General features: G+C 40.2%; 1 protein-coding gene across 2 annotated transcripts in view; it reads right to left on the bottom strand.

Annotated features, from left to right (window-relative positions):
- Window positions 1–23,509, bottom strand: part of WASL (WASP like actin nucleation promoting factor) — a 50,528-nt gene extending 27,019 nt beyond the window's left edge. The window contains exon 1 of one of the 2 annotated variants that reach the window (XM_085042048.1): window positions 22,989–23,509. In XM_085042048.1, coding sequence (XP_084898174.1) covers window positions 22,989–23,102 — 114 coding nt within the window. In that variant the 5' untranslated portion in view covers window positions 23,103–23,509. The remainder of the gene's footprint in view (window positions 1–22,988) is intronic. The other variant, XM_085042039.1, reaches the window with a different exon arrangement.
- Window positions 23,510–23,734: the final 225 nt, after the last annotated feature.

Here is a 23,734-nt window from a genome sequence, read left to right as displayed (position 1 = left end):
TTGTGCTCAAAACCTCTGCTTCTAACACCCTTCCCCCCCCCCATTTCTCCAATATTGTCTAATTGTTAAATCGACAACCTTGGAGACACAAGACAACACACAGGAACAAAGATGGGCCATTCTTCTTATTTAACCACAGCAACTATTTTGCCACCCCTGTAAGAAACCTTCTTCACATTCTAAAACAAGTCCAGCTGCACTAACCTCTACCCAAGAGGTCTACTCACAGAAATGGGTGGTCTTGGCAGGAATTATACAACTTAAATTTAAGGCACAGGAGACAGTGATCTGTGTCAAGACAGGGCTCCCTATGCATCGTTTACTATCACATGTAACAGCAAAAGCACCAACTGGATTATCTGGGTAAACCAGTAATTGTCATAACTCGATAAGAGCTGCTTATAAAATCTTGAACCAACACCTACCCCATGAGTACAGAGAAGAATATTACACAGTGTGTGTCCTCATTCTGCATACTCATGACATATTTAATGTATACTTGGTTACCCTATGAGTAGAGCTTGATTTACAAGTTAGAAAACAATTTCACCGAATCTAAAGTAGGTTTTGTTTTGAGGTCTACCAAGTTTAGTATTCAATTGCATTTTAACTTACTCATTAGTATTGTACAAATTCCTAGTGGTGACAAGCTGCAATGAGGCTTTTGCGTATCAGAATATATAGTTACAAATTCTGCTGTCACACCACTCAGCTTTTTTGTATTAGAAGGACAATACAGAAAAAAAAAATACAAACTGTATTTTTGTGAGGGAGGAAGGACAATAAAATCCAACTCCTTTTACTCCATCCACTGTTCATTTTCATTATGTAGAGCAGTGGTGCCAAACTTCCTGCTATTCAGCTTCAGGAAAAAAGATGGTAGAAATATTTATTAACCACACAATTTGGAAATTTAGACTTATCAGCAAAATCTAAAACTTGAGAAAATAAAACTTCATCTACTGCTCTTCAATATGAATCCTAGCCACATAAATACAATTTAAAAAGTTCAACTTTAATTGCATAATTGCAGCATCTGAGAATATTTACACAAATATCACAATCTGAGTATTCTACTGCATTTACTGAGTGAGTATTCACTGTCTATTTTGAAGCCAATTAATATACCCAGCTCAGTTTCTCACAGCATTCTTGAACATTGCATTTAAAAGTATGTGTTCTTTTTATGTAACTATTTCTTCACAGTTGGTCACACTGCTGATTCAACATAATGAGTGTATTTGTTTCCGACCTACAGTAAGTTACTTTGTTACTACTATGTTTTCAGGAAGAGAATTTTGAAGTTGTCACTTCTGCATTTCATGAGATTTTTGGTGAGGACCTTGTCCTTTTTATATAGCCATGTATTTGAAACCAACCCCGCTCAGTTCCCTTTACTTTTTCCACAGTCAACCTCCAGCTGGAGGACATACCAATGATTCCAGGAACTTGTCACACCCTTCACGCTGATGAGCTACGAAGCAGTAAGTCTGGTGTTGTCAGCTGTACACTGGCTGTCTCACTGGAAGAGCTGGTCCTACCCTTCAACACACATCCTGCAGGATACGTGGTATCAACAAAAGGCTCATTAAAACACCTTCTGCCTGCAAAACTTAGCCACAATCGGTCATCACACATTTGTAAAACATGATCACAGCAGCCACTGACAGTTTCCAACTGGGCAGCAGACAGCTGTGCACTTTGATCAGCTTCTAGTGTGAACATTTGCTGCAGTGGCCTGTCAAATTAATGACTTGCTGTAACTCAAGTGTTTCTCCAAAAACAGTGAAGCAAGCCAACACAGACAGTGGCACATCTCATTACAAGAAAGAATCATCACAATAGATGGCTTATGGCTGACAGACATTAAAACATAGTGGGCCAAAAGTCACAACAAAGAATAGCAGCAAGATTAAAGCTGTAAGATATTCAGCCACCTCAGTATACACAAGAACAGAAAGCAAGACCCATTGGGATGGTCTTTCGCAGTGTTTACATACAGCTGACAACAGGTTGTGGTGGATCAAAAAAAAAAAACAAACAAAAAAAAAAAAGGATCAAAGACTCATAAAATGTCTTTGGTTGGACGTGATCTCTGTAAGTCTTCCAGGCCAACCTCCTACTCACAAAAAGGGTAATTAAAAGCCTAGAGTTCATTTGCTGAAGATCCTTTCCAGTTAAGTTTAAGGGCTACAAAATCACCTCTGTGCTTAATCACTCCCATTTTGGTACTTGTAAAAAAGCATCTAGATTTCATAAATTCCTCTAGTGGTCCAGTATTGTTATGTGTTACATGTTGCCAGTACTACTGAAGACACACTGACAGTAACTTTCAACCTTTTCCCAATTTTAAGAATGATGTTTTTTTCCCATAAGGGTGCAGAAAGAACCCTGCATACACTTATAAGTTAATCACACATGGCTTGTTTTTTTTTAAGTTATCTTTCCCAGCAGAAGTGTCTTACAAATAAAATCAGGAAAAAAAGAAAAAGAAGAAAAGAGAGAAAAAAAAATACTTTGTCCTGTAATGCAAGAATGTAAGCAGTAGCAGTTGTTTCCAAGCAGAGTAACCCCTGAAAAAATAAACCAGCATGCTTGTACAATGGCTGTTGCTTCTTCAGGAAGTCTGAAGACTTTTGGCCACAAAGTCATGGTGAACTCAATTAGATACTTTTACATTTCTGCAGGGAAAAAGCAAGCTATGGTGAATAGTTGTGTGCGATCCAAGCCCTGTAAGAACAGAAATCAGTATTTCTGTTTTCTTTTCCATAAAGTAGGTATCTGGAAACATTGTGCTAATCGATACTAAAGCTGCTGAGAAGGTACCCATCACAGGTGTTTTTAAGACATGTTACAGTGGAAATCCTCATTATGGCTGAGCCAACATGCTGCAGCTGACCAGATGACGCTGGGTGCTCCTGGGTCACACATTTCTTCTTAGATACAAGACCAGGGAAATAGCCCGCAGTTTGCTTCTAGCATGACTGTTCACAAATAAAGGGCTGTAGCCATCCACTGACATTACAACAGCAGTAATAGCTTTCCCCAGAGAGCAGGATTCAGCAACACAGGCATGCTAACATCAAGTACCTCTTGACTGTGGAAATGCTTAGTAAGGTCTGCTCTAATCTTGACCACGAGAATGGCAGGAAGCTTCAGTATCAAAGCAATCTCTAATAGCCTAGCATTAGCTGAGTTATGGAAGAAGACACGGAAACAATACCATTAAGACTCATGAATGAGGAAAGACAAGAAGCAGAAGTGAGACTGTGCTCTACAGAAAATTGAGCCGCACTCACACAAAATTAGGCCATTAGATAAAATTCAGTGGCTGACATTTTTTTCTCTAGATTACAAATATCCTGAAGGAAAAAAGCAAATAAAATGTAGCACTGACTAATCAAGCAGAGACAGCACTTGAAATCTTAGTTTTTTTCTAAAAAAAAAGCTTATGGTTAAGCAATTACACTTTTAAATGTTGGTATGTTAATAAATTCATGCTATTCAATGCAAATAAAATTGTAATTAGACAGTGACAATAATTCCCTGTTGCTCTGCAATTGCCTTATCTTCAGTATCATAAATATATGGAGCTTCCAAAACCACTTCTGCAGTGCTCAACACAGCTATGCATTTTATCTCTTCAATCAATTCAGAAACATAAAACCTCCTGTAGGGACCAGGCACCTCAATTTCCAACCCTTTCTCAAGGGAAGACTTTGGTGCTCTACACAATCAAGCTCTACTTGCTCTTTCTGGCAGTTTGATTTCCATTCTGCACAGTGGTCCTGCTTCAAGAAAAAAATGTAACGTTTTTCTTGGCATTGAGGAGTCTCCTACCATGCGAGAACAGTGTGTTCCCTTCTGGCTAGAAGGGCTTATAACCCACTTCCAGGGAGAATGTTCTCTCCACCATGTACTCCTACAGAAGGCATGCACTGCAATCTCATCTCATGGTAATTTTAAATGCCCGCCACTACCGAAATGACCCCAAGGTAATTAGGCCACATAAAAAACATACAATTTCAATTTCAATTTCAATTTCCCTAACAATTTCAACATTTTAAGTAGCAGAGGGATATGCTAAAGTAGAGAAAAAGTTTTCCTAGCACTTTTGCAGAAACTTAGAAGAGTTTAATTAGGTTCAGAATCCTACAATATTTATTAGCCTTGGATAGTAGGTAAGCCAACCTTTTTAAGCGTGTCTAGTATGATGGTATAGGTGCAATTCAGGCCCAACAGCAAAAAATATGAACACAAATTAACATCACCACCAAATTTTGAAGGCCTCAGTAAGTATTCACAAGTGTCAACTTGCAATTACTTTTCAGTTATAGACAGGAAGGGATTGAGATAGGAAGAAACCGGAGAGAGAAAAGACTGGTGATGCTGAAGGCAGACTGCTCTTGCTTACTGCTGACACCTTCATCTGAAGGACTGCAAGGATTACGTCCCCAGAGGACAGAGTAAGTACAACAGACACATGTAACTGTCTTTTTAGGCTTTCTCCCCCTAAGAACAGTGTATCAGCTTATTTATGGTTACTGCATCTTGTGCAAAGAAAGTGTGATGATACCCTCTTGATAGCATGCACACATATGCGTGCTTTTCTGTTGCTAAAAATACTCTTCAAGAACTCTACAATATTTTGACTGCAAAATTAGACTTTCATCAGCCAGCTTTGCAACTCTCAGACTGGTTTATAATTTATGTTTTCACACCAGGTTGCCTCCACAATCTTCACAACTGAGTCTAAATATGGGAGTCTTCATCCACTGGGGATTTGCCTACTACTTTATTTTTATTTTGGACAAACAGTGATCACTTCAATTTTTAAAGCTATTACAGCTCCTAAAGATATAGTTAACAAATTACTAATAATATCCTCTTTAAAGACAAGTTTATATTACAAAAAAGCTACCTTCAGATGTTACCGACATGATTTAAAACTAATTTCCCACAGAAAGAAGACATACAGAACTTCAGAAGTTTGCCGCCAGATTTCAGTAAGTTAAGCAGCTGGAAACAATCTTCTAATTTTTGCGCCATTTACAGGACATTCTTTTCAAAAGACTGCTTGTTCCAAAGACAGAAAAACTAAAGCAAGACTTCACATTATTTGACAGAACTGACATAAGAAAGCCTTTTGTAAATATCCAGTGACATGAGTAAAACTTTATTTGGTGCAAGTTGAAAAATTACTCAAATGAAGACACTGAGGCCTCACCAGTTCTATCACTTGTTATATATGCTACATATGTTATGCAGCATATAATAGAAATTATATGCTACAATTACCAACAGCATTCAATTTTAAACTTAAAGCTTGTTTTTCATTTCTTAATTTCCCATGAATACCCACTGATTTAAGAATGCCACGTGCATAGATGCTAGGAAAACAGTAATTTTTTCCACCTATACACAAAGCTAGGCTATTAGAAATAAAGTCACTCTGTAAGAGATGCTGCCTTTTGTTATTTGAAGGGAGAAGGAAGAAAGGCATTTTTTCAGACATAGCAAAAAGCCACTTTAGGTATTTACTACCATTTCTGAAACATGAGAAGACAGTGCTACACAACACACAGCCAAAATATTTAAGGAATTAAAGAGACCAAAACCAATTAAAAAAGAAAAAAAAATTTAATACCCAAGAACAGATTCCCTGCCTTGGCTGCGCCCTCATAAGCAAACAGGTCAGCTGCAATATCCTCACTGAAGATCTTTTACTGATGTGGAGAAGGTACCAGTGATCATTAAATGATCTTACAACAAAAAAAAAGGGGTGAAACAAGGGACCTCTATTTAATAAATAGAAGCCATAAAAGTGCTTGTCTGAACTTAAGTCTGCTGTTGTCCAGTAAGGAGATCCTTCACTCCTAATCCTTAGTCAGCCAGTTACAGACAACTCACATTTTTCCAAGTGTCTTCAGACACAAATTCATTTGCACTTCCAGTACCTCCCACAACCCCCCAGTTCAGTTAGAACTAGCCAACTTCTTTTCAAAGCACTCATTGCTCAACGGTGGATCACAGGAGACCAACAATTAAGATGTGGGTAAACAGCATAGCATATAAAGCCTAATCAAACAGCACATGATTAAGAGCGACATGCTTTTATCAGACAAAGCATGAAGATATTTTTAAATCCTACAACCTCAGTCAGGACAGCACATGGTAGACTTCAACCCTCCTGAGATATGACTTAACCATAACCACAAGTATGCTGCAGATTATAATATTCCACACTATCTCAGTTTAGCAGATCATTTACCAGCTGACATACACAACCTGGAGCTTCCACTGGTGAGCAAACTGAAAACCGTCACTTCCTGTTTACCTACACAGCATGACTCGCTGAGCTGCACCTCACTAAATGCTGCTCAAACCTTGGCTGGCCACAAAACAGCACACACACGGCAAAACAGTTATTTCTATTCTGGAGTTTCAGTTGTTAGTTACTTTCAGAAAAAGAGAGTGTACTGCATACAAGCTTTCCGTAAATTTATCACTGTCTACTGCCATGGAACAAAAAATTCTTACTACAGAAGATACTTTGTCTTGCAGTTCCCCTCCCATCTCCAGCCTCCCTCAGATTCAAAGCATATAAAATTGTTCTTGCCAAAGCTCAGAGAATTTTTAGATGAAATGCTGAAGTCTACCTTTAGATTTTAATCCATTTCAAATTTATCAAGACCCCCAGGACTAGGATGAATGTTACACAAACGCTTTGAGTGCTTTGAGAATTCAGACCCATTTTTTTACAGTTAGATCCACTGCAGTTCCTTCTCAACCCACTCAATGATATACGTATTATGTTCACAAGTAAAAATCTGTAGAACAGCAGTTAAATTGATCAAGGAAAGGATGTGAAGCATAAACCTCATGAATCATCCCAGCTTTGCAACACTCATTAATGAGCCCTTGAAAATGCCATTCAGCATCCACCGGTACTCCCAGGTCCAGATTAAAACAAGCAAACAAACAAACAAACAGTATTTGTTTTGCAGAGATGATGTTCAGGTGAACTTTATTTATGAATTTATGACATTTGCACTTAAAGACAAAATAATATGGAATTTTGACTTTTGATACTTACGGAAGATTGAAATAAAACAGCTTGAATTGTTTTTAAAGAAAAGAACTCTTTTATAAGAACACATTAATTACATGCCAACATAAAACAAAGAACTCCCTTCAAAATATTAAATATGAGAAAAGGCTATTAAAAGTAAAACCTCTCTGAATAATAGCCAGCAACTGGTCTCGCAATTGTGTATACAACTTGTGTCCTGTCTTGTAAAGCAGACTCAATCCACTTATATAAAGGTACTTAGAGATGCAACCCCCCCTCACACTTTCACCGTGCCACAATTCAACATGTATTAATTCCTCCTTCAGCAGTTCACATTTGAACAGAAGAGTTATGGCAATTCTAGTCAGATACAAGAAATCATAACTGTATGTAAGACTTCTTTTTTTTTATATATGCCAGCAACTGAGTCTGCTATGAATAGTTATTCCCAAGTTTTAAAAAGCAAATATACGATGGTGAAAAAGAAAAGGCATGAGTATGTCGTAGTTCTATGATCCCTTGCCATATTCCAAGTTTACAGCAGGGATAAAACATTGGACACCAGCTGAATGCCCAGGAGACTGTGGGTTTTCGTTTTGTTCTGGCAACAGGAAGTTCCATGTTTGTGTTTATTTCTTCCCTGTGCCTCAGTTTCCTCATCTGTAACATGCAAGGGAGACACTGACTCTACCTCTGTTACGTGGTTTGAGAACTACCGATGAAAAAGTATTATGCTGTCACAGAAAGTATTTTTGGAGGGTGTGGCATATGCGTCAACATTATCTTCTCTGCTAATAGCAAAGGTTAAGACAGGTTAATTTCCACATCTGTTTTAGATAAGGAAACTGAGATATGCTTTTACCACGGGGGATGCCCCTTGAGTCTAGTGACATTTATTATACCTAACAGTTTCAATTATCACTGCCCATAGGGGCTCCTTTGCAGGTACCACCACTACATTTACCAATGTGCTGTGGAGGCCAAGACACTGAAATTCACCTGTGTGTAAACAAACTAGCAGTTTGGAAGCAGTGTCACAGAATGCTGGTCTTAGATGGCCAACTGTATGTTGATGTCAGGCTTACAATTTAAGTCACCTTTTAGACAAACCATGGCTGTAAATTCATTGTAACTAATTTACTAATGCTTTTGTAAGTCACCATCACTCTTATTTTTTTACACAGTACATTTAATTCATGATTCTTAAGATGGAAGACTAAAGACTACAAGACATGACTCAAAACTTCCCATGTACCTAGAATTTCTCAGTGGTCCATTCCATGATAACCCTTGAGCAATGATAACCCATGAAGTCTCAGTAGATAAAGACTGAAAAAAATGTTAGACAATGTGCCACAAAAAAAAAAGGTAGTCTTGAAAACTAGGCACTCTATCCTAGTTCTGACACAGCCCTTCAGTAAGGGCCGTCTCATCACCCCCATATATCTAGGTTCATTTACAAAGGACTAAGACTACACTGGAAAATGCTAGGGAGAATTTAGTTTAGCTTTTGGCATTGCTACTTGATCCCCTAAACTCCCCTAAGAGGTGAAAAGTCCACTGCAGCATGGCCTCTGCAGCTCAAGATCTGTGTTTAAATTCTCAGGTCAGGTATTACAAACCTTCAATTTCTACTACTTAAGAAAAGCCCCCACTAAAAAAGAATGTGTGTTTTTCTTACACTCTCCCCTTGATAATCTAAATGAGTAGTACAAAGGTAGTATTTGAGTAGTTTATTGATGGGAAAAAACCTTAAGGAAAAGTCCCAACCTTAAGGAAAGAATTGCTGAGTTTGCAATATTAATTTTCCAGGATAAAAAAAGAAATTAAGACAACTGAGCTCTGCCAAGTTAGGACTTAATAAAAAGTTCAGATTAAGAATGATTTTGAAACTCAGATATAAACCACGGGGCTGCCAGTTTCCTTTCTGAATTTATTACCCACTATCTGAAGATAAATGCATAGAGGGCTGCTGAGTAGGAAACCTCCTTCTTTAAAGCCAAGATTCTTCCATAATTCCTTAAGGTGCCAGAATGTTTTTTTATAATGAAGTTGCCTGCTTTACTGGACACACCTAGAAAAGCAAAACCTGTAAAGAATCTGCTTATATAAAGTTAATGATAAAGTGTTTATTTATACAATAAAGATGTTGTAGAAAGAGGGCAGTGGGATGTATTTTTCCACTGCATTTAACACTTTCATGTCCATTTTCAGTCTAAAAAAGACTTTAAAATATCACACAGTATTTATTTTTTTGTTCAGTGCAGAGCTGGTAGTGCAAGTTCATATAGCAAAAAAACCAGATACAGTGATATTGTTCTCAATTATTAATTCTTAAATATTAATGTCTAAATGACCAGAACAAAACCATCTCCTCTTCATTTGAAGTCAGTTAGCTCCCTGTAACTACTGTGTTGCTGTTCATAACTTGTGAACATTGTTCAACAGCAATTACTTATATGCTACATGAAAAGTTAAGTGCACCCACATGACTTTACAAGTAATATAAAAATTATTTCACTCTACTTAAACAGTACTAGTAGTACTCGACTCATGTGACAAACAAATCTTACAATATAAAAAATCAGTATTTATTAGACCAATATAAGAGTTTAGAATCTGCATATAACTTACATGGACACAGTAGTTTAAGATATTGCAACAACCCTTAGGACAGAAAATATTTGTTTCAAAGAACATCTAAAAGAAACATTTGGTCTGAAATTGACCTTTAATATTTTTGGTACTGTCTGAATTAGTAAAACACAGCAAAATCAGCCAAAATATTAACTTAAATGAAAAAGATCTTAAAATAGCTTTGCTTGTGACCACAGTGAAGTTGAAACACTGACAAGCATCAATCTGTATTGCACTACAGTCCAATTAGCCAGTATTATTATCCTAATCAAGCACCAAATCTGAAGCACTACATGCCTCAGTTTCTGAACTACTTTTCTGCAAGTCTCCAAGTCTCTTCTGGTGCTGACAGAGGCTAACATGCTCAATGTTACTGGCTCCTGCTGCTTGGGAGAATTGGCAACTGCCTTCCTCAAGTTTTTGTCACTATTCTGAAAACCTCCACTTACGCAATAAATGATGGTGTTTTTATGACAGCATAAAATCAGCAGGTATACTGTCACACCATACTAACATAGTAAAAATGTACATCAATGCTAGTTATAACCATTGAGCATATAACAGTTATTAGTGATACCATGATTATTTTTTTTTCAGATGTGTAACACTTTTGGAAACAAGATAATCCTCTGTAAGCGCACTGATGCGCCTTCAATCCCAGTGACTGAAAGAAGGTATCCCTTGTCAAAGCAGACTTTGGATTTCCAGTTTTTGTATGGATATTCCCTTTCTCTGCGATCAACTAACTACAGCAATCGCTCTGAGCACCTGAACAGCCTCAATCTGTTAGTACAGAAACAGACAGCCCTTGATGTTGAGTGTATGAAAGATAATACCACCCCTGTGAGCATACAATTTAGACAAAACAAGTTACCTCTTTAAGACAGCGCTCAAGAAAAATTACACCCTAACTGAAAGACTTTACATGAATATAGAAATAGGGCACCTCTCCCAGTTTCCTGGAATAAATTATCACAGGTTTGGGACCTACATAATAGCAATACATTGGTAGAAGTCCAGTATGGTTGATTTTATGAACATCAGATTTAAGTCTGTATAACTGAGTCTTCAAAAGATCTATGAGATAAACTGCCAGAAGCTTAAACATTGTGGTACAATCACTTCCTGCAGGAAGATGGTGATGGAGAATGCTAGTAACACAGCTGGACCTTGAGAAAGTCTGGGGGGGACGGAGGAATCAAAAAACCTTGATTTCCTGATAGCCTAGTATCCACTCCTGGGCACACAGAGCAGATTTACAGAATAAACTGAAGGCTAGCCAGCTTCACTGAAGGAAGTGTCCCATTGAATATCTGTTACTCAAAAGTGCATCCTTCAGAAGAAGGCCACTGCCATCCACCACGTTATGTGCACTATGATACACAGCTTGAGAGTTTTTTATTAGCTTATGTGGAACTAAAATCTCTGAATCTGCCAATGCCTACATAAAAGCTTCAGTTCTGCAACCAACACAACAGTCCTCTGAAGGATTTCAGAGTCTAAGAAGTGACATGCCAGTAAGCTCACTTGAAGACTAGGTTAGTCTGACAAACCAGGCACCATGCTGCACTTAATGAAGTGCCCAGAGCATCTAGATTCAAACACAGCCTTGATGATGCATGGTGGACATCCATATTTATGGCTGATTTGTTTATTTGGAATAACCCAACTACGTAACACCCTTAGCTAATTCAGACTTGCATCACAGTGATATTTTTTTGTACGCAGTGACCTTGGAAAAGTTATTTCCAGTCATATGGATATTGGTCCTGCACTATTTCATTGCTAAAACAATTATTACAGCCAGAACTGACATGTAAGTCACCATCCTGAAATAAAGACAAAAGCACTCAGCTTATAAATCCATGGAAGATTGTTATCTCCCTTCTGCTCTGAACCAAACACTACCTGTCATAGAAGAGAACTGCTTGTACAGCACCAAGCCTCATCAGTGGACCAGTTCCTGCCAGTGCTGACTTAGAAAAGTGACACCAGGAAACAAATACGGCTTGAAGAGAGAGAGGGAAAAACCAGACACTCGAGAGGAAAAAATGATAAAATAAAAACTACAGGGAAGTGTTTACAGAACCGAGGCATGCAAACACTATCTAACAGATTGTGTGGACACAGAAGACAGAACTGAAAAGTTTCCGGAGCTTGTACCTTTATACCCCAGACAAGAACCAGTGGTTAAGGTGACATACCGGAGCAGACAGAATACGTGATGATTAAACTATCACTAATTACACTACTTCACACCCTAGAATAGTCTCTGGAGCTCAATCAGGAAACAAATTACTTAATCTGAACTGATGAAAAACTGCTAAACACTCCAAACTGCAGCTTCAGGTAAGATTGCAAGAGAACTCAGCACATCCCTGGAGGCTCTAAAGACGGACGGAACTTTTCTTAAATTACTTGCAAACTACTCATCAGAAAAGCAACTTCAGACAGGAATACATTTTCTTGGCAGCCCATCGCTCTGCAAACAAGAAGTGAAAGAAATGCAGCAGCATTTAATGTCATCCCTGCTGTACCTCATATACTCTGTAGAAGCACAACTACAAGTTAGCTACATCTCCTTACCAGAAGGCAAAATCTTTTTCTTCCTCCTGAAATCAGAGAACAGAAACCTTATGAGCTTGTGTTCACAGTATCAGTATCAAATAGACTTGATAATTTGTCCACTGCAGCAGATTGTTACATGCACAGGCACACTTTCATCTGCTGGAAACTTCTAGGCACCTGCATTTTCTCAGGTTTCCCAAAGCAATTTCTAGGAGCAGAAAGACAATATTGAATTTTGCTGCTGGCAGCGAAACCAGGTTTGACTTGAACTTTATGTCAAAGCAGACAGTTATGTGCACAGCAGCAGAGCTGATGCTTATTCTGTGATGTACGTGCTACTGACAACACTAGAGCAGACAGCTCACATCTCCCCATCCCCAGCACCAGAGCTGCTTTTGTCTCCTGGCAGCTTTCACTGGTTGTGATGATATTGGTTACTAAGACCAGGGCCACTTTCTGGGTATGATGGAAGTGGTGCAGAATGCACACATGCACAGAGGAACAAACTCTTTCCCCAACATAAGACAAATCAGTGATGATGACCCTACCCCATACTATGTATCAGGAGATGTGTTTACACCATTCTAATCTCAAACCCACACTCATCATTAATTTAAGCAACTACTAGACTAGCACTCAAACTGTGCCAGGAAGCGTGCCAACAAACTGAACACCACAGACAGTCACAGAATAGTGCCTGAGTTCATGCTACTGCCCTGCTCAGGTCTGTCAGCCATCAGTATCTTAAGCACAGCTGGCTGACAGACCAGAGGTGAGAAAATCCTTCTGCCACTAAGCTTAAATGTTATCAGGGACATAAAGGTATGGTCCAGACAGGTATGGCCAGTGTGAGAGTTGGACTCCTTGGTTACACACGGTGAAGGCTGGAGCAGCAGCATGAACACTTACTTTTTCAATAAAAAAGTTCATAAACAATATGAAGAGATGGCAGAGAAACAAATAGGATTTGTCATTTACAGGCAGGAAAGCAAACAGGTGTTCAAAGTGGCTGTTTAGGAAAAATCTCAATGAAGAACTGAAGCATTCAAAGCAAGACTTCCTAAATGACACAAAAAGATGAAGTTAAAACCATGACATGGAGTGAGATCTACATATCAGCACAACACTTAGCACCAAATCCATCTCCATGCATCCTATGAAACAAAACTGTAACACAACTATGTTGCATCTACATGATTGAACTAAGGCAAGGAAGGGCATGCTCTGAGCAGAGACAACAGTTGTATTATCATTCTCTCAAGTATAGAAATACTGGCACTTGAATATGATATGGACAAATCTCTTAAAAACACAACTATGTTTTTAAATTAAGAAATGGTTTGTTGAATCACTACTGAGTTCTAGACAGCAAGCGCAACCAGCATTTTCTGTTGCAATCCCACTTAAAATTTAAAGCAATACAAGGTTTTAGAATTCCAGCTACAGAAACTGAGCACAGTGCTAACAGTACAGTGTAACAAAAAGAGCCCAACATTGTGTAAGAAAGGTCAAAAATACAATACCTACTGTATGGCTAAAAAATATTGGTTGACGTACCATCACACAAAATTAGGCCCAAACTCTGTATTTTTTGAATGTTAATTGTCAGGTTGCTAAAAATATAAATGCATGTCCAGTTATAGAACGAATTTCACACCTGAGATACTCTTAACTAAAACCCAAATCAAATTAAGAAAAAAATAGCCCTGCATTTAATTTGTTAGTAACTACTGCTTCCTTCTCTGCAAATGCAAGGGGAAGCTTTTGCCTGTGGTATTGCACAGAACATACACCACTACAGGATGTTCATAGTTTTCTTCCTCTTTTCAGTTAACCACAAAAATCAAGCGCAGTTTTACAGAGAGAAGCCTATTTGGATGCCTTTGTGTCATCCAAATGAACTATTTGGATGCCTATTCAGTGTCATAAGCCAAGTGATGTTTCTGTTTGCTTTGGCTGACTGAGGGGGAGTAAAGGGAAAAAATGCCTGCTTAGAAAGAATGACCACATCTTAGCTGTGCTCAGAGAGAGCTGTCACATGGCTAGAGGAGCAGGAAATAACTTACAGTTCAGTCAAAGCAGGACTAAGCCTTTCTGTGGTTTCAAATCTGCGCCTGTAGAGTTGCTGAAGCTGTATCTTTTAGTATACAGTTTTCTTAATATAGCAGCTTACAAACTGGAGAGTCAGGTCCTCCCTGGAGAATCAGCAGTGGAGGGTGGAGCAGTGCAAGAAGCCTGAGGAAACCATAGTCCCGTTTTTGCGTACCCTTCTCATATCCACTAAAAGTTCTCTTCCCTATAAAAACATTAACAATGACTTTGGCCAGTGAAGATAAAACAGGTGAGAAATGTGTAATGGCCAGGTCTCAGGCTCAAGGGCACTACATGCCTGCAGGAGCAAACAGCTGGCTGGCAGACACTGCCTCCTCTCCTCATGTCTTTCCTTATGCAGTGCTCTGCTGAGTTACAATACAAGTCATGTCTATCTCAGCACTGGGTATGGGGAGGACTACATGTCTGAAGAGACACAAAGTTCATCCTCAAGAACAACGCAGTTGTGGAATTGAGAAGTAGGGGAAATAAGGGAGTGGAGGGGAGAACAGTAAAGAAGAGAGTCAGTTCTACACGGAGATCTTTCTGCAGATTATGGATGCAGGAGATGAAGGGAGAAAGGATGATTCTGGATGCACTTGAGGTACAAAGGGGAAAGATGAAGTAAAAGGAGGAAACCCTGTAACAGGGACAGGACCAAAAACTTGCTAAAAAAGACAGAAGATCATGTGTATTAACACAATACATGGAGAACATGATGAAAGTAGAGACACAAGATTTGGAGGGCAGAGATCACTATGCAGGACTTCAAGGTATATCAGCAGGATGGGACTTACAAAAGAAATAATGGTTAAATTAATTCCTAAAATATAATTGCCTACTTTACAGATTCTACACAGAAACTAAAATTCTCCTAAAGTCAATAAATTACTGCTTCTGTTATAAAACATACTAAGGTGATTGTAAAAAATCTCTCACTGTTCTTTATCCCTAACACAGAAAAATATTAACACAACAAATTAACACTGATTTCTTATCTACAAATCACACACAATTAATCTCTTGGCTGTCACCTTGAGAGGGGAGAAAACATTTAAATTTACTGCCAAATTCCCGTTTTCAAATATTCTTGTTCTTCAACCTAGACTGCAAGGCAAGTATTAGGACTTGTTACTTAATCTCAGCAAGTGCTGGCTAACTTTTGGAAAAGCCATCAATAATCATCAATAATACTTGAAGTAAATGCATTTTTTAAAAGGATTTGCAATCTCAGAGGCAAGAGTTGTCTTTGCATAATTAAGAGTTTAAATAATTAAATACAGTTTTCCAAGCTGTTCAAGAAAGCAAAAGTCACATTTTCTTTTGCTAGATCAATGTTTATAAAATTGCAGCCACGGTACCTTCCCATACAAAACATGCTTATATGGGAGCATATCTGTGCTCACTAAATACATGACCCTGATGCTGTATAGTGACTAATGAACAAGGGGACATAAAGGCAAAATAACACATTTGCATTGAAGGGAAAGGAGATGAATGCAGGGGAATTCCGAATTATACAGAGTTTTGAAGGGGAAAATGGTGTGTGAAACTGAGTTATAGAAATAGAAACACTTAGAACCTTAGTGTGATCTTTCAGCTTTAAGCTAGACACATTGGAAAACTGAAAAATATATTAACACTGTTTCTCGGAAAACCTAAAAAGAAAATGCTGCCGTAAGAGTGAGGATTTTAAGGACAGCTAAATAAACACTAGAGGGAAAACAGCCTCACCAAGGTGGGGATGCATGTATGAAAGCAAGTGCCTAAAGTGAGAAGCAATCTGCAAATCTGTCAGTGTGTCGTGGAGCTCTGCAGCAACAGTTTCCTTGCCAGCAATGATCATCTCCACAGAACATTATGTCTACAGGAATTTAGTAATTCATTTAATGAACTTATTCCAGAATCACATATTCTTAACACAGACATTCTAATTTGACATGCCTAAAGTGTCATTCACTACACAAAGACATGTCAGCAAAACTGTCTACCTTTAACTCATGGGTATCTGAGAAAACACTACTAAATTTTAAGAATTAAGCAAGTGAGCAGCTTTCTAAGAAAGCATCCCTATGATTGTTTGAACTACATCTTTTCTTTTTCCATCTTTTCTGGACCTTCTAGAACACTGCTCCTGTCATGTGATGATCACAGCACACTTCAGGATCTTCAAATTTAACTGCAATTGCCCCTGAAGGTAACTGCACACCTACTGTTCCCATTTTATTGATTATCCAGGCATAAACATGTCTGGAAGCCACAAAAGTTAGTGTGGCAATGTACCCAAGCAAATACCTTGAGAAACTAAACTATCTTCTACAGCATGAGTCATGTCCCAGTAAAGAGGGCTGTTTAAAACCACCCATGAACATACCCTTCTAGTTCTACTAAATCCATTTTGCATGATTTACTGTTACAAGAAAAACAAACTAGCCAATAAAATCCCTCTGTGTGTCAGTAATACGTCAGCCTTTCTTGAGGAAACTGTACCCTAGCCATACCAATAAGCAACTCTGTCTAGTGCCTGTGACACATTTTTGTTACTTCCTGTATTTTATTATCTAGGTATTAGGTAATGAAACCATAAGTCTCCTGTTCTACACTAAGTTTTGTTTTTGTACTACAAAGATTCCTCAAGAGACAAGCCTATGAAACATGTTCAGTGGAGGAGAGGACACCATAAATCTTACCACACAGCTTTAAGTCAAAAACAAATTTTCTCAGCAAACTGAGCATTTAAAAGCCCCACAAGCCCCATCTACTCTGCAGACAGTTCTGCCTATAAAAGGTCAGTGACAGGACTGGGCCTTTTTTCACATTGGTTAATGAAATAGGTAAAAAGCTCCTAAGTGGCATTCATCACATACAAGTATCTTCCAACACTTCACCCATTCCAGCACTAAGCTAGAAGCTGCCAATGGGCAATTGCTGCCACTGCTGGCACCTGCAGCCACTATCAATGACAGCAACAGACGACTTCTTAATGCTGGTACTACTAAAAGTAGAGCAATAAGGGTCATAAGAAGTTCTAAAGAAAAAACAGGTGAGTTTTTTCAGACAGAAGTACCAGAACTTCTTAAAAAAAATAAAAATAATTAAAGATCTAAAATTAGAGCACTTCCCACTATCATGTTTTTAGCCCAAAACTGCATAGTCTTACACCCTTCACTTGCAACAAATTTGGCTTGCAATAATTCTTTCAGAGCCCCAGAAGAAATAACCAGAGAGAAAAACATTCTAGTGATAAAAAAATCCAAATAATATTTACAAGCAGATAATGCTGAGAAATCACATCAATATTCCATTAAAGGAAGAACAATGTAGTCTTTATACATACATACTGGCATGAAATAGCAAACTCAATCTTTACCTTCTAATAAGAAACTACCTCTTCCTTGGGTGCTCCCCTAAGCAAGGGCTATTTGGACATCTTGGTGAAAATCTTGTAGTCAAAACATGACTGTCCATCTGAATCCTACATAAAAACTTTGTCCTCTTCTAAATTCCTCAATGACTCTTAGCTGTGAAAAACCAGCAAGTTGCAACACAACAGCTTGTGACTTTGTGACTACAAATTGTTTTCATCCTGTTGTGTATGTTACACCATAGGATTCCAGAGCACTTATCAGGAGCATGATTGGCACACTTTCTGATTGACACACCATCTGATTAACCACAGAGATGCTGAGAGACTTTTGGCATTTGACTGCCCCCAAAACAGATAAAATATATCTACAAAGATGCTCAGAAGAGAATGCAATAACTGAAGCATTAACAGTGAGGTATTGCTTCCAGTTCTACCTTACTAGATCACCCTTCATTCAGTAACACATAATGCTTCACAACAGAGGTACAGAGCAACTAAAACTTGTAGCAGGACTCACTCCACATATCAAGACACAATTTGTCCAGTATGTGAGGTACAAGCATGGCCAGGAGAGATGTAACCACCACAGTCACTGAAGCAAAGACAAAAACTTCTATTAACTGAGTTTCTAATGTAAAGTATGTTGAATAGGAGATTTAGATAACTGACAGTGAGGTTTATTGATAATTATGTGATTTTAACACCTAAATTTCTTTTACTCCTTAACCATATCCCACACTTTGTGAATTGATGCTTTGTCTCAAATACATACAGCCATACAGCTATTAGATGCAGTGCCTTGTAGACTGTTCCCAAGTGGTCTCAAAACACTTCTCATCCATGGGTAAATAAGCTAAGGCAGTGAACTATGCTGTAAAGGTGTTAATAGCAAGCAGTGAGGAAAATGAGCATGAGAAATACACTATGATAAGGATGATTGTTGAGCCACTTACTCTGAAGAGTCTGATGTGATCCATTACTGTGAAAATCAGTTTTGTAGGCACAGGTTTGGTTTAAAGGAACTGTCAAAATCCAATGTCATTCCCTCTACAATGGAAGATTATCACTGACAAGTTGTTCAGGGAACTCACTCTAGTGGACACTAGTGAGGTGTCTAAAGATACTACATGTCTTCTGTAGAACAGGACAAGTCTCAAAAGAAATCCAGGCGTAACTCTCAATACTCTTCTGTTCCACAAGACCCTATGCTTCACACTTAATCTTTTCCCTCCACATCTCATTTAAAAACAAATGCAAAGATGAAAGAATCACCACTGAACTAATGACTAGTTCTCCCTGTTTGTATAGGAGATAAGTCCTTCTTAAACTGCAAGGTTGATGTTTTCTGGATGCACAGACTGCAGCAAAAAGTTGGACTGAGGAGTCCCAACACTTCTCAGACATTACTCAGACCCGTAATCCACCTTCATGTCTTATTTCATGCTGTTTTCATACACACAAGTAATCTTACAAGTCCTTTTCTGACAAAACATTTACTTCTTATCAATTAAGAGCTATAACTGCCATTCAAGTTTTTATTTTGTTTTATCTCAACTATTACTGCAATTTGTCCTTTGGCTCTGATATACAAACTTACTCTGGTCACATGCACTTTTAAAAGCAGCCAAAACTATTTTCTTAGTTAGCTTACTGCTGTGTCACTTCTCTTTCTGCATTCTTCATCAGTTCCTGTTTACCATATCAACCATGGCAAGATCTTATAAATAACAACATATTCCTAGCCTTATTCACTACACCTTATCCAAGTCCTCCTTCTAAGCAGTATAAAATATCCATACTCCATTTTACCTACTTCTAGTGCTAACAAGTACATACCTCTCATGATTCCTTTCTTTCCTAAAGCCTCTCAAAAATTATTTCTACAGAATAAATTAGTTTCATTACTGACATCTCTGACCAATATTAATAATGCAAATTATAAAAGTTACTTCTTTATTACAAATTATAAATGGGACATCTAGCATTTGCTTTTTCTCACAAAACTCGTTATCTAAATTTATGATCTGTAACTAACTAGACTTCAGCAAAAACTTCTAAGATGGGCATAACCATAAAAAAATTAACATGCACAAAACTAATCTCATAGCTCCCCTTAGTATAAGTGTACATATAGTTTTTCTTCTACATTGTGATAAAAAAAGTTACTGAAAACTTCTTTGACATAGCAAATTTTACACCTGACCAAGATAACAAAGGCCAAAACCTGAATGAAAATTAGTTACATGCCTAAACAATGAAAGTGCTAAAGGGCTACCTTATGCTGGATACATACTGCAAGTAGTTCTACATCTGGATTCCTATTTCAGCCAATGTAACTATAGCTGCAGCTTAGACTATTAGCCAGTAGCTTGGTTTTGAAAGCATGATCTGTCATGGGCAAAAGGCATTTTAATTGCATTTAGATTCAGGTAAACATTTTATACCTCAACAAGTGGAGGAGGAAAGAAAAAAAAGTAAAAACAAAACAAAAAAAATCAATTACCCTCTATATGAACACTTGCTTAATAGTGAGATTCTTGAAGTACCAGTAGTAGTTTGCAAAACGGCATCAACCTCAGCAACACACATAGTGATGGTGTTTCACCACTTTCCCCCTGCCAGGAAATTTTTCTATCATTACTTAAGATGCCATTGGAACTATGTCCATTTCCGAGTTCACAGACTGTGAGTACTCAATCGAAATTATACTACTTGATACATTCCTCTGCTTTTCCATAGAACAAAAAATCAGGTAGCTGAATGCTCACTGTTATTTCAAAATAGCTGCCTTGTTATCAGTCAGAACAGTCAAAGGAAAGACGGAAATAAATCAGATCCAGAGCACCACATGCTCTCTTAAGTAAGCCCTTCAGGCCTGATAGCAGCACTATGCCTTCCATAAGAGCTCTATAAATTATTACTACCAAGACTATCTAGGATCATAGCTTAATGGCTCGATTGTTCCTCTGGTGTTCATTGTAATAGTGATCTAAACACGAGGTATAGTCAAACAAAACCTAAAATTATGTCAATGTGGCTGATGCACAACACATCCAGTAGCCTCTCCATGACTCATAGTGACAGAAACACCACCTGTAGCAGCCAGGCATCCCAGACACTTCAGCTGATTGCAAGAGCAAGCATTTAGCATCCTACAAAACTGAAAATTTTCCTTTCTTAAAAAGCAGCATTTACAGCCTGAAGCTTCACTAATGAGTAATTCAAACATCGATATTACGAGATCAAATATCATGTACATTACAGCAAAAAGGCATTTATCAGCATAGCATGTTGAGTCAAGCTAGAAGGTTAAGAGCACCAAGAGTCCTACTGGACTCCAACAGATACTCTGGTTTTAAGCTAGGCAGCCGAAGCTGTTACCATCTCCAGGTGCTCATTCTACTTCTCTGGTTAAGACAGCGCCCTCCAAGGGCCAAAAATATTCAATCTGTTCATTTGTTTCTGAATTTCTGGCTCATGTCACACAGTAAGCCAAAAACAGCCTGGTTAAATGTCTCTAGACCGTGAATATTCAAGTCCTCAAGACTGAGCAGAGAAACTCAACTGTACTAAAATAAGCCTATGATTAACTCAGAGAGTATAAAGGGCTGGGGAAATGGGGAAAGAACAGACCACAATTATTAGAACCTCAACTAGAAAGTCATCCAATATTCAGTGTAAATCAGAAGAATGTATAATTTCAAGCTAGCCATAAATGCCATGACACCTAGATCCTGTGATTATATTTACCTCCACTCTGCTTTCAACATACTATTTATGCAGAGAAGTTGGGAACTTAACTAGGTAAGTTTTACAGTTGAGTATAACAAAAATTAAAACTGCATTTACTTGATGAGAAAAAAATCAAGTTATAGAAAAGCAAACTGGAAATCTATTTACTCATACATTCATGCACTATTTTGTATACTTAGAGGAAAGTTGGAGCTGATTTTTTTCTTTCTTAGCAAAAAAGCTGAAGATATAAAATGTGTGCCTGAAACTAACTGAGGCATTTCTACAAATCTATACTTTTCAAAACATATACTTTGGGGTCATACCTTCTGACACACTTAACTTAGTTACTGTGACAGCATCTATCTAACCCACCCCAATATAAATATTCTCTACTTCCTGTTCAGTTACCGCATCTTATGTTTTCCTTGCAGCAGTCAGCTTGATCAACAATAGCATTTCAAAGTCCAGAGCTATGTGGAATCAGTATGACTACACGGATGTCTTGCTTTAAGTCAGAGTTTTAAGTTCATGAAACACCCTGCAAGCTTTACAGCAAGTGCCTAACAGTATTTTAGGTACTGGACACAAAGCACCAGAACACAGTCAAAAGTCATAATTTACAATTATTTCCAAAAAGCAGCACTGTTTTGAAAAACACGATTTTTTTTAAAAGCAACATCGTTTCTAATGAAAGTAGTCATCTTTTGAAGCCTTCAAATAGTTCTTTAATACAGACAAGTAATTTTAGTACAGTTTTACGTTAGCATGCAAAAAGGTATTCTAAAAACAGACTTATTGATCTAGAAATAGGGAAATATGCAGCATGTGAATCGCATTTGAGTCGCATTTGACTACACGAACCTGTTTTTTAGCCTAAGAAAAGTACAGACTAAACCCAAGAGAGGCCTAGCACTGATACGAGCCTTCCTACAACTTCGTCAACACTGCTTTGTCTGCACCGCTGGTGCACCTGGGGTCCGTCCCAGCCTCGTCGAGCTAAATAGAACTTGTGCCCCCGGAGCGCCGCGGCTGCTCCTTTGCGGCCGGTTCCCCTGCGGCGCACGGGTCGGCTGCAGGGCACAGGGAGCCCCGCCGGCCCCCTGAGCTCCGTACGCCGACGGACAGCGAGGCGCAGAAGGACGGCGCCCACACCGGCACCCGAGGCGGTCTCGGAGCCGCCCAGCGCGCCCGGCTTCGGAGGGAGCGAGGCCGGGCCCGGAGCTCAGGGCCGGCAGCCCGCCGGACCGGGCCGGCCGAGGGGCCGCTGCCGCCGCCGTTCATTGCCCTCCGCCCTGCGCCGCGGGAGAGCCGGGCGGGCAGCGAGGCCTGCGAGGGCCGCCCCGCTCCCGACGCCGGGACGGGGCAGCGGAGCAGGATGAAACTTCCGCAGCCTCAACTTCCCAGCGCCCGGCCGGGCTGTCCTCACGCGCCCCCGCCCGCCCCGGGCCCCGACCCGCCGCGCCCGGGTGGGGCGGCTGGGGGTGCCCCGCTCCCCTCGCCCCCCGGGCCGGGACTCACCACGCATTTCTTGCCGAGGAAGCCGAAGAGGCTCTCATTCTCCTGCGGGGTGAGCAGCAGCGAGCCCACGTTGTTGACCCGCCGCGGGGGCTGCTGCTGCGGGGCGCCGCTCATGGCCGGGGCCGGCCCGGCGCTGCCCTCGCCGCCCTGCGACCGATGGCGCCCGCGGCCCCTTCCTCCTCCGCCGCCGCCGCGGCCTCACAGCAGCCGCATCGCGGAGCCTCCCGCGCGGGGCCGGGCAAGGAGGGAGGCGAAGAGGGGCGGCGGGGAGGGTGCCGGCGCGGGGGACGGCCGGGAAAGGGGGTGCCGGGCAGGCGGGGAACGGTGCAGGCGCGCCGGAGCCGCTCCGCGCCGGGGCCGATCCCGATCGCTCCCGCCCCTAAACTTCCAACTCCGGCCCGGCCCCGGCGGCCGCGCGATCCAACATGGCAGCGGGGGCGGGCGAGACCACGGCGCGCGGCAGCCAAGGGGGAGCCCGGCGAGCGCGCGGCCGCCGCGACCATGCGCCGTGCGGGGGGAGGGGAGGGCGTCGCCTTCCTTCCCGCCCCCTCGGTACCTGCCGGGCCGGGCGGCGCTGGGCAGGGGCGGGCGGCGGGGGAGAGGAGGAGGAGGAGGAGAATGATCAGAGCACGAAGAAGGACGATTAGAAGACGACGATAAGGAGGAGCGGTCGCCGTGGGGGGCAGCGGCAGCCGGTGCTGCGGGCCGAGTTGGTGGGGAGCCCCAGTCCGGGGAATCGCCCGGAG

Source organism: Lichenostomus cassidix, chromosome 1Aa (assembly GCF_008360975.1).
Source record: "Lichenostomus cassidix isolate B80296 chromosome 1Aa, HeHo_3.0, whole genome shotgun sequence".
Classification (NCBI taxonomy): Eukaryota; Metazoa; Chordata; class Aves; order Passeriformes; family Meliphagidae; genus Lichenostomus; species Lichenostomus cassidix.
Note: the sequence above shows the minus strand (reverse complement) of the source record. Positions and strands in the feature narration are given on the sequence as shown.